General features: G+C 52.6%; 1 protein-coding gene across 1 annotated transcript in view; it reads right to left on the reverse strand.

Moving 5' to 3' along the window:
• Window positions 1-12,153, reverse strand: part of LOC116956720 (uncharacterized) — a 54,296-nt gene that overhangs the window by 26,963 nt on the left and 15,180 nt on the right. Inside the window, exons 3-4 of the mRNA XM_076054689.1 lie at window positions 2,765-2,866; window positions 1,227-1,298 (exon numbers count right to left, since the gene is read on the reverse strand). Coding sequence (XP_075910804.1) covers window positions 1,227-1,298; window positions 2,765-2,866 — 174 coding nt within the window. The remainder of the gene's footprint in view (window positions 1-1,226; window positions 1,299-2,764; window positions 2,867-12,153) is intronic.

Raw genomic sequence — 12,153 nt, forward strand, 5'->3', positions numbered from 1 at the left:
GTGGTGAGTGAGTGGTAGTGGTGAGTGAGTGGTGAGTGAGTGAGTGGGGAGTAAGTGGTGAGGGTTGTGATGGTGGTGATTAAGTGGTGAGTGAGTGGTGAGTGAGTGAGTGAGTGGTGAGTGAGTGAGTGGTGAGTGAGTGAGTGGTGTGTGAGTGGTGAGGGTGGTGAGTGAGTGGTGAGTAAGTGGTGAGTAAGTGGTGAGTGAGTGAGTGAGTGGTGAGGGTGGTGAGTGAGTGAGTGGTGAGTGGTGAGTGAGTGGTGAGTGAGTGGTAGTGGTGAGTGAGTGGTGAGTGAGTGGTAGTGGTGATTGAGTGGTGAGTAAGTGGTGAGTGAGTGGTGAGTGAGTGGTGAGTGAGTGAGTGGTGAGTGAGTGAGTGGTGAGTGAGTGGTAGTGGTGAGTGAGTGGTGAGTGAGTGGTGGTGGTGAGTGAGTGGTGAGTAAGTGGTGAGTGAGTGAGTGGTGAGTGAGTGAGTGGTGAGTGAGTGGTAGTGGTGAGTGAGTGGTGAGTGAGTGGTAGTGGTGAGTGAGTGGTGAGTGAGTGGTAGTGGTTAGTGAGTGGTGAGTGAGTGAGTGAGTGGTGAGTGAGTGGTGAGTGAGTGAGTGGTGAGTGGTAGTGGTGAGTGAGTGGTGAGTGAGTGAGTGGTGAGTAAGTGGTGAGGGTTGTGATGGTGGTGAGTGAGTAAGTGGTAAGTGATTGGTGAGTGAGTGAGTGGTGAGTGGTGAGTGAGTGAGTGGTGAGTGAGTGAGTGGTGAGTGAGTGGTGAGTGAGTGGTGAGTGAGTGGTGAGGGTGGTGAGTGAGTGGTGAGTAAGTGGTGAGTGAGCGAGTGGCGAGTGAGTGGTGAGGGTGGTGAGTGAGTGAGTGAGTGGTGAGTGAGTGGTGAGTGAGTGGTGAGTGGTGAGTGGTGAGTGAGTGAGTGGTGAGTGAGTGGTAGTGGTGAGTGGTGAGTGAGTGAGTGGTGAGTGAGTGGTGAGTGAGTGGTAGTGGTGAGTGAGTGGTGAGTAAGTGGTGAGTGAGTGGTGAGTGAGTGGTAGTGGTGAGTGAGTGGTGAGTGAGTGGTGAGTGAGTGGTAGTGGTGAGTGAGTGGTGAGTGAGTGAGTGGTGAGTGAGTGGTAGTGGTGAGTGAGTGGTGAGTAAGGGGTGAGTGAGTGGTGAGTGAGTGAGTGGTGAGTGAGTGGTGAGTGGTGAGTGAGTGGTGAGTGAGTGGTGAGTGGTGGTAGGGAACCTCTCTGTGGGGCGCTGTGATGGACCGCAGGTGGCTCAGAGACCTCTCCAGGTACTCGGCCAGGAGCAGCAACTGTGATGCACACACAGACAAAGGTCCCCCGTGTAGCCTCTAACAGACTGTAGGGGCAAGTGCTGTTAGTAGCGAGTAGCAGCAGCACCTGTGAAGGTAGACACAGACAAAGGTCCCCCGTGTAGCCTCTAACAGGCTGTAGGGGCAAGTGCTGTTAGCGAGCAGCAGCAGCGCCTATGAAGGCTACCGGCACTGCGGAACACGAGGGGGTGGGTGGTCAGCACCACGCCCGGCCGCCTTTGTCTTCCCGCACCGGGGTTTTCAATTTTGAGGCTGAGCCGACCTAGGGGAGACCCAGCACCGCGTTCAGAAGATCGCCGTCACCGCGGTTTGTGCGGCCTTGAGCGGGAATCGAACTTGGCCCTCTGGCGGGTTCGTGGTGGCGCAGCATAGCGCTAACCACTGTCCCACCGCTCCCCCCACTGACAGTGCCCTCCACCACCCGACACAGCGGGGATATTGGTGGGGAGTCCCTCCACCACCCGACTGGGAGTGTCCCCACCCACCCACCTCCTCATCCCCCCTCCTTCTCCTCCACCTCCTCCAACTCCTCCTCCTGCTCCTCCCCCACCTCCTCCTCCTCCTCCCCCACCTCCTCCTCCACCTCCTCCTCCAACTTCTCCTCCCCCACCTCCTCCTCCTCCTCCAGCTCCTCCTCCTGCTCCTCCTCCACCTCCTCCTCCACCTCCTCCTCCAACTCCTCCTCCTCCCCCACCTCCTCCTGCTCCTCCCCCACCTCTTCCTGCTCCCCCCCCCTCCTACTCTCACGTGAGCACTCACACACCGAGACCCATCGACCACTTGATCATGCTGATGATGATGCTGCTGCTGCTGATAATGATGATGCTGCTGCTGCTGATAATGATGATGCTGCTGCTGATGATGCTGCTGTTGCTGCTGATGATGTTGCTGTTGCGGCTGATGATGTTGCTGTTGCTGCTGATAATAATGCTGCTGATGATGATGCTGATGATGATGCTGTTGCTGCTGATGATGCTGCTGCTGATGATGTTGCTGCTGATAATAATGCTGCTGCTGATGCTGTTGCTGATGATGCTGCTGCTGATGATGCTGCTGATGATGCTGTTGATGATGCTGTTGATGATGCTGCTGATGATGCTGTTGCTGATGATGCTGCTGCTGATGATGCTGCTGCTGATGATGCTGTTGATGATGCTGCTGCTGCTGATGTTGCTGTTGCTGCTGATAATAATGCTGCTGCTGATGATGCTGTTGCTGATGATGCTGCTGCGGCTGCTGATGATGCTGTTGATGATGATGCTGCTGATGATGCTGTTGCTGATTATGCTGCTGCTGGTGATGACGATGCTGCTGCTGATGCTGCTGATGATGATGCTGCTGCTGATGATGCTGCTGCTGATGCTGCTGATAATGATGCTGCTGATGATGCTGTTGCTGATGATGCTGCTGCTGATGCTGCTGCTGCTGATGATGATCATACCGACCTGGCTGAGGCTCTGCCCATTTTCGGAGTGAGGCCCCGGGCAGCTGCAGGAACATCCTTGCTCTCTCCACTGCTGGTCACCTCGCGGCCTCAACGGGGCTTCCTGCACGCCACAAAGACCCCCCGTGTAGCCTCTAACAGACTGTAGGGGCAAGTGCTGTGAGTAGCGAGTAGCAGCAGCACCTATGAAGGTAGACACAGACAAAGATCCCCCGTGTAGCCTCTAACAGACTGTAGGGGCAAGTGCTGTGAGTAGCGAGTAGCAGCAGCGCCTATGAAGGTAGACACAGACAAAGATCCCCCGTGTAGCCTCTAACAGACTGTAGGGGCAAGTGCTGTTAGTAGCGAGTAGCAGCACCTATGAAGGTAGACACAGACAAAGGTCCCCCGTGTAGCCTCTAACAGGCTGTAGGGGAAAGTGCTGTTAGTAGCGAGTAGCAGCAGCACCTGCGAAGGTAGACACAGACAAAGGTCCCCCGTGTAGCCTGTAACAGGCTGTAGGGGCAAGTGCTGTTAGTAGCGAGTAGCAGCAGCGCCTGTGAAGGGCTACCGGCACTGTGGCACACGAGGTGGATGGCACCACGCCCGCTACTTGGCCTACTCCTAACGACGAAACAATTTTTTTTTAAATTTAAATTGTAACAGGGGTAAGGAGGCCCCACTGAGCTGAGATGTCGCTCTTCTTTCAAAAGCTGCCCCGGCCATCACAAACGATAGCTCAACCAAGTGGATCGTCGTCGTCGTCATCACCACGTGGACATGTATAGTAGCAGCCAATACTTATAAACCACTAGCGGTACGTACCCGGCGTTGCCCGGGTCAAAAAAATAATTTAGAACTACTCTTAAAAACCTTACATATATGTAGTGCCGTGGATTCACTCGGACGACAATCGCCTTTCTTCCACCGTCACTTTTATTTCCATCGTTCCGCACACACACACACTATATAGTTTCACACACACACACTATAATTTCTCCTCTCCGCGCTCCGCCAACTCGAACACTCGAATTCCCCTCAGCACCGTCCGCTCATACTCCTCGTCTCCCCACACAGTCTCTTCTTCACTCCCCGCACACACAGGGGTTCTCTATCTCCTCACACACAGTGACTCGTCTATCTCTTCACACGCAGTGACTTATCTATCTCCGCACACACAGTGACTTGTCTATCTCTTCATACACAGTGACTCGTCTATCTCTTCACACACAGTGACTCGTATATCTCTTCACACACAGTGACTTGTCTATCACTTCACACACAGTGACTTATCTATCTCTCCCTGTACCTATCTATACCATAACTACCACTCTGCTAACGCTAGCTCTCCCTATCACTTTTTATTGTCCTCTGGGTTCGGCTCTCAATCTATTCTTCACTAACAATTGCCGGCTCCCCTCTTCACATCTCTCGCTGCTCTCTCCACCTCTCGCCAACAACTCCCCAACAACAACTCCACTCCCCGTCCAAATCACCTAGCGTTTTGTCCCCTTTCCAATCAGCCTTAGTTAATTGCCACGTGCCTCGCTGGCATTTTCCCGCCAGCTCGTACCTGTCCAACGGCCCACACTTCGTGACGCCGCCACTTAACGTTAACAGCCTCTCGACCAATCACAGCCCTCGTGCCTTGACTCCCTTAATTACTTTGGTTTGCTTGCGCCACCCGTCACTTCACCACCTGCTCGACCTTATGTGACCCACACTGTTTGTATGTTTGTATGTACTGTATATGGCCAATTTACCCATGTGTATCTTCTACTCCACTACATCACCACCCCCCCCCCCCCCCCCCCCCGTGATGAAAGAACCTAGCCGTCCCCGGCTACGTTATACTCGAATTGGAGTAGTGGAGTGAAGCGGACGGAACGATGATAACATATACAGAACGCACTCGCAACACATAACCATTTTGTACAACCACCTGACACGCACCACACAACTACAGAATTCAAACCCCCCCCCAAAGTCAACGTAGTGTATTCCTCCTGGAACGGGTTCCCACTGCCGGCCCATCTCCCCTGCACGGGACACCCTGCAGTAAGGGAGGGCCTCGCTCGTCTCGCCAACGAGGGGCGCTCCTGGGCTCCACCCTGCGCCCATCCCTGTCCCAGCGACACTCTGCTGGCGGGGCTGTCCGTCGTTCACGGTCGGGACGGGCATTGGTCCGGATCTGTGGCCGTTCAATCAGCGTCTGGTCAGCAACCCTGCCCAAAAGGGGCGATCCTGCAGGCACACGGGGGGCAGATCTCTGGGACACGTGCACTTGTGACCTCCCCACAGGTTCGTCGGACACATCCAATACAGGCCGCTCTCGGATGGGGGATGACGCGTCATATGGTAACACAAATTTCTTCAGACGCGACGGGTGAACAAACCATGTCCGACGACCGAATTTTATTCGCACACTCTGATCCCGTAAAACCTCCACAATATCAATGAGCCCCTGCTAGGGGCGGTGAAACTTCGGGGATGTTCCCACCGGCACCATGGGGCAGTGCAACCAGGCTTTATCTCCAACACTCCACGGCTCTCGTGGCCGCTGCCTGCCGTACAATCTTTCGTTAGCGGCTTGTCGTCGTGCCGTGTTTTTCAATGCAGCCTCCCGGGCTTCCCTCAGACGGTCTAAAGCCACCTGCATTGGAGCAGGCACCGTCGTAGATTTCTCTCGTTTCCGAATTCCCAATTTAACAATAGCCGGTGCTTATAGTTCCCGTTCATACATTAGAAAAAATGGCGAGTACCCCGTTGAGGCATGCGGGGCCAATCTATACGCGGCCAGTGTCGCTGCAACATGCAGGTCCCAATCATCTTGAGCGGTGTTTACTTGGTGACAAAGCATGGACGTCAGCGTCCTATGCAGCCGCTCGACCATCCCGTCAGTCTGCGGGTGGTACGGGGACGTCCGGATCTTTTTGGTCCCCAGCGAGTCACACACGTCTTTAATTAATTTCAATGAAAAATTTCTGCCTTGGTCGGTAAGCAATTGTTCCGGGGCCCCCTTATCTAAGACGTACCCTTTTAAGAAAGCCTCAGCGATCGACGTCGCTGACTGGTCTACTAGCGGCCATGTTGTCGGCCAACGAGTTAAGTATTCCACCCCGACGAGCAAATATTTGTGCCCTCGGGGGGTGACGGGGAACGGACCCAAAATATCTAGTGCCACAATTTCGTTCACTCTCGAAACTTGAATCGATTGCAATGGGACACGATATGGCCGTGTCGGCGCTTTACTCCGTGCACATTCCTGGCACGCTTTTACATGCTGTTTCACATCATTAAACATTCCCGGCCAGTAAAATTCATTCCCCACTGTCAACGCGGTCTTCTTCTCCCCCAAATGCATCAATTTCTCATGTATCTCGTTAATCAGTTTCCCCCGCAACGCCCTCGGGACAATACATTTTTGTGCTTCCACATCCCAGCGAACAAGCAACCCCTCCATCAACATCAAAAATGGGCGATCCTCCGATCCCCTTGAACGAGAGGCACGCAGCCTCATCCTGGTCAGCGAGAAATCTTCTTCCTGCAGTTGCTTCCACTGTTTCAATGACAACCCCAACAATCCAATTTCTGCTCCAGAGATTATCCCTGGCACCCCCGAACCCGCTGCAGCGACCGTTTGCGGACCCTCCTGCAGCGGCGGGCCGCAACGCAGCGAGCCCTCTGCGCACCGACACGTCTCAGTCGGTCGCGGCAACCTCGACAAAGCATCCGCGTTTACATGGCGTGTTCCTTTCCTATGCTGGATCGTGAAAGAGTACTCCTGGAGGGTCTCAAGCCAGCGAACCATCTGCCCCGACGGCTGATCCACGCGCAGCGAGTACTGTAGTGCCGCGTGATCAGTGCGGATCAAAAACTCCCTGCCGTACAGATACGGTCGGTACTGCTGAACAAAATGGACAATCGCCAACAATTCTCTACGCGTCACACAGTATTTTTGCTCCGCCGGCGATAACACCCGGCTGCCATATGCCACCACTCTCTCGACGCCATCAACCATTTGTGACAAAACCGCGCCTATGCCCGTATCACTGGCATCCGTGTTAAGTATAAATCGGTTCGTAAAATCCAGGTATCCCAACGGTGGTGCGTCCGCCAGTGCGGCCCACAACGCTTCGAACGATTTTTGTTCTGCAACCCCCATTGAAACTTCACACCTTTCCCGGTCAGCGTATGCAATGGTCGAGCAATCGTGGTAAAATCCTTAACGAACCGCCGATAATACAACGCAAAGCCCACAAAGCTACGCACTTCCCCTGCTGTTCTCTGCACTGGCCATGTTCGCACACAACTCGTCTTTTCCGGATCAGTGGCCACTCCTGACGCGCTAACGACGTGCCCCAAATACTTCACCGATGTTCTTAACAATTGGCACTTCTGTGGTTTAAATTTCAATCCGGCGCGCCGCACTCTGCCAAAAACGGTGCGGTCGTTGCAAATGTTCATCGAAATTCCTACTGAAAACAATCACATCACCTAGATATATCAAGCATGACTCCCACTGCAGGCCCGACAACACGAGTTCCATTAATCGCTGGAAGGTCGCCGGCGCGGAGTGGAGTCCCATCGGGAGCACGTTAAATTGATACAATCCTTGTGGTGTCCGAAATGCCATTTTAGGTCTTGACTCCTTATCCAGGGGCAGTTGCCAAAAGCCCGACAACAGATCGAGGGTCGAAAAGATTCTGGCGCCGGACAGGGCGTCCAGTGAATCATCAATTCGTGGAAGCGGGTACGCTTCCGCCACCGAAACTTTATTCAATTTCCGATAGTCAACACAAAATCGCATGGTTCCATCACGTTTTTTAACGAGGACAATAGGGGCTCCCCACGGGCTGGACGATGGGGCGATATCTTGCGCTAGCATTTCATCAACAGATCGCCAAATACATTCTTTCTCAAGAGGACCTACACGATGCGAATTTAACCTGATCGGGGGTGCATTCCCTGTGTCAATACGATGCTGCAACGTCGTTCGACCCACGTCGTATTTCCCTGAACTGAACACATCTTTAAATTCCACTAGCAACGCATGCAACCGCGACCGTTGCACAGGCGATAACTCTGGGTTTTGTTTGTAAAGATCCCTTAACTATTCCGGATCGTCTTCCTACCTTGACAACATTTCATCCTGTACCGTAGCAAAACATGTTTTCGTTTCTGGACCCGGCGCACCCGTCGCGTGCGCCAACGTAGTCCCCCCTTGAATAACAACCTCTTCATGCCCCGCGTTTACAATTTGAATGAAAGGATCGCAATATGTTGGTATTATGGTCAAAGCCCCTACCACGGTGGGCATTTTCGATACAGTATTTGAGGGTGTTAACAGCACTCCCTCCTGCAGCTCATCTCAAGGCAATTCCTTCTTTAACCGTAGCGGTACCAATATTTGCGATGCAGGTGGGACGCGCACGGTGCGGCTCACCACGGCCTGCACCACAGCGTTCGCCACCGCAAATTTCGAAGGCATCACCAAAATTTTCATACATCTCCCCGACGGTAATTCCAAACAACCTTTTTCCACTGAAATCTTAATCGGCATCTTTTGCAAAAAATCCGTGCCCAACAAACACGGTACTGCCAAGGCCGTTGAAACCAAAACACTTCCCGTCAGAATCACCTCCCCTATTTGAATTGTCGCAACCACGCAGCCCATAATGCCCAAACTACCCCCGTTTGCCACTACGCATGGCCCTTCCACCGGCCCCAACGATCCAGGCGATGTCGGCAGCGACCGAAAAGTTTGCAACGAATTGAGAGTCGCCGATGCCCCAGTATCTACAATAACCCGTACCATAACACCTTGAATGCATGCCATCACATCCGACGATCCCGGCACGGCCCCCAACACACGATGTACCAACGCGCCCCACGTATCCCGGCGATGCGTACTATCCGAACCCGATGAATACGGGTGAGATGACGCGGATGAGTAATGTGGATAGGGCGGTCCTGTATTGAATGCATCTCGACACACCCGGGATCCTTGGTCTTGGGGGAACCGCCCGCTGTAGTTGTTCGGCGCCTATGGAGGACCACCTCTCCGTCTCCAGCAGTCGTGGGCGAGATGACCCCTCCGCCCGCACTCGTAGCATGTCCGATGCGCGCCGTCTCCAAATACCCCGGGACGACGCCGTCGTTCTCCGGTCGACATCCCGGCCGCCGCTGCCATCGGCGGCGTCTCGTCCACCACCACCGCCACCGTGCTCCCGGCCCCGGCAGGGGTCGTCAGCGACGGCTGCGCCACCGCCGCCGCTGGTTCGTCTCGTATGTCAAGGTTGACTTGTATGTTCCTGGCGATCAGCAACGACAACACGTCATCGTCATCATCCTTGTCCGGGAGCGACAAGACGACTTTCAGCTCCTTCGCCAGCTGTAGCATCTTCTCTTGCAGCAGGGAGTCCCAGCCCTCCTCGTCCATGGCCGGGTACACAACCTGGGCGAGGGCCAGCAAGGCGCTGCGGAATGCCAGGGGGGACTCCGTGGCCTCCCGTTTCCTCTGTTGAAATCGACGTTTGGCGACCGACTGCGGGTCGTAGACTATCCTCATTGCCGCAATAGCACCGTTCAATGTTTTTCTGACAGCAGCAGGGAGTCCATTAAAAGTCGCCAAGGAGTCATCATCCAATGCCGTCGGCAGTGCTCGTAACGCGGCACTCTCCGTCCAATTCAGGGACTCGTAAGCCGCACAGAATCTATGTATGAACGCCGTCCAATCTCCCACTTTGGCCTCAAATCGTTGTACGTGTAGCCGTCGTGGCGGTCCCGCTGACTGGTCGTCTTCGTCGTCAGAGTCCTCCACCCGCTCCGGATGAGCGGCAACCTCCGGCGGTAGACCCGGTATGGGTTGTTGAATGCGGTTCTCCGTCAAGAAGTTCCGGAACTCCTCTGACAACTTCTCCATCCTGGCCTCCCACTGGGTCATGAGGACTCGCCAATCCTCTGGCGATTCCGGGCCTTCAGCACCACCCGAACCGCTGTCCCTGTCGAATTCCCCTCAGCACTGTCCGCTCATACTCCTCGTCTCCCCACACAGTCTCTTCTTCACTCCCCGCACACACAGGGGTTCTCTCTCTATCTCCTCACACACAGTGACTCGTCTATCTCTTCACACGCAGTGACTTATCTATCTCCGCACACACAGTGACTTGTCTATCTCTTCACACACAGTGACTCGTCTATCTCTTCACACACAGTGACTCGTCTATCTCTTCACACACAGTGACTCGCCTATCTCTTCACACACAGTGACTTGTCTATCTCTTCACACACAGTGACTTATCTATCTCTAACTCTCCCTGTACCTATCTATACCGTAACTACCACTCTGCTAACGCTAGCTCTCCCTATAGCTATTTATTGTCCTCTGGGTTCGGCTCTCAATCTATTCTTCACTAACAATTGCCGGCTCCCCTCTTTGCATCTCTCGCTGCTCTCTCCACCTCTCGCCCACAACTCCCCAACAACAACTCCACTCCCCATCCAAATCAACTAGCGTTTTATCCCCTTTCCAATCAGCCTTAATTAATTGCCATGTGCCTCGCTGGCATTTTCCCGCCAGCTCGCACCTGTCCAACAGCCCAGACTTCGTGACGCCGCCACTTAACGTTAACAGCCTCTCGACCAATCACAGCCCTCATGCCTCGACTCCCTTATTTACTTTGGTTTGCTTATGCCACCCGTGACTTCACCACCTGCTCGACCTTATGTGACCCACACTGTTTGTATGTTTGTATGTACTGTATATGGCCAATTTACCCATGTGTATCTTCTACTCCACTACATATACATACACAGATACTAAAATATTGTGAAAGCCCAGTGGGCCATTTGTCCATTTCACCGCCAACAAAATTATAAGAGGCTTGCAAAAGTCCAAAAAGTAATATAAAGTGTGGGGTAAATAGTTGATCTAAAAGGTTTCAGAAAATTGTGGACACCCCCCCCCCCCTAAAAAAATATATTTACCCCCGCGTAGGTATCTATACCTACACACCCTACATACAACAGAGTAAGTAGTACCTCTTGACTCTGTAGTTGTATCTACTGACTGTACAGTAGTATCTACTGAGCCAGCAGTAGCTACTGGCTGTGTAGTAGTATTTGCTGATTGCAGCAGTAACTACTGACCATAGTCGTATCTACTGGCCCTACAGTAGTATCTACCGACTCTATAGTAGTAACACCTAACTCTATAGTAGTATCTGCCAACTCTATAGTAGTATCCACTGACTATAGTAGTAACTACTAACTCTATAACAGTATCTACTGACTGTATAGCAGTATCTACTGACTCTATAGCAGTAGCTATGGACCGTAGTAGTTTCTACTTACTGTGTAGTCATATTTGCTGACTGTAGCAGTATTTACTGACCGTAGTGGTATATACTGACTATTGCAGTATCTACTAACTCTATATAGCATGATCTACCAACTGAATAGCAGTATCTACTATGACTACAGCAGTTCATACTGTGGTGGGACCTGCTATGATTACAGCAGTGCATACTGCTGTGGTGGTACCTGCTTTCACTACAGCAGTGCAAATCGACTGTGGTGGAACCTGATATTACAGCAGTGCATACTGTGGTGGTACCTGCTATGATTACAGCAGTACATATTGTGGTGGTACCTGCTTTTACTACAGCATTGCATACTGCTGTGGTGGAACCTGCTATTACAGCAGTGCATACTAACTGGTGGTACATGCTATGATTACAGCAGTACATATTGTGGTGGTACCTGCTTTGATAACAGCAGTGCATATTGTGGTGGTACCTGTTATCACGACAGCATTGCATGCTGACTGTGGTGGTACCTGCTATGACTGCAGCAGTGCATACTGACTGTGGTGGTATCCTGCTATGACTACAGCATTGCATGCTGACTGTGGTGGTATCCTGCTATGACTACCGCATTGCATGCTGACTGTGGTGGTATCCTGCTATGACTACAGCAGTGCATACCTACTTTTGGTGGGACATGCTTTCCATAGACCAGTGCATACTCACTGTCGTGGTACCTGCTATCACTACAGCAGTGCATATGAATTGTGGTGGTACCTGCTATGATTACAGCAGTGCATACTGACAGTGGTGGTACCTACTTTGACTAAAGCAGTGGAAACTGCTGTGGTGGTACGTGCTATCATTACAGCAGTGCATACTGACTGGTGATACCTGCTATGATTACAGCAGTGGATACTGACTGTGGTGGTATCCTATGACTACAGCTGTACATACTGACTGTCGTGGTACCTGCTGTTACAGCAGAGCATACTGCTGTGGTGGGACCTGCTTTCACTACAGCAGTGCAAACCGACTGTGGTGGAACCTGCTATTACAGCAGTGCATACTGACTGGTGGTACCTGTTATGATTACAGCAGTACA

The sequence above is a fragment of the Petromyzon marinus genome, chromosome 67 (genome assembly GCF_048934315.1).
Source record: "Petromyzon marinus isolate PM22_M1 ecotype Great Lakes invasive population chromosome 67, UKy_Petmar_22M1.pri1.0, whole genome shotgun sequence".
Classification (NCBI taxonomy): domain Eukaryota; kingdom Metazoa; phylum Chordata; class Hyperoartia; order Petromyzontiformes; family Petromyzontidae; genus Petromyzon; species Petromyzon marinus.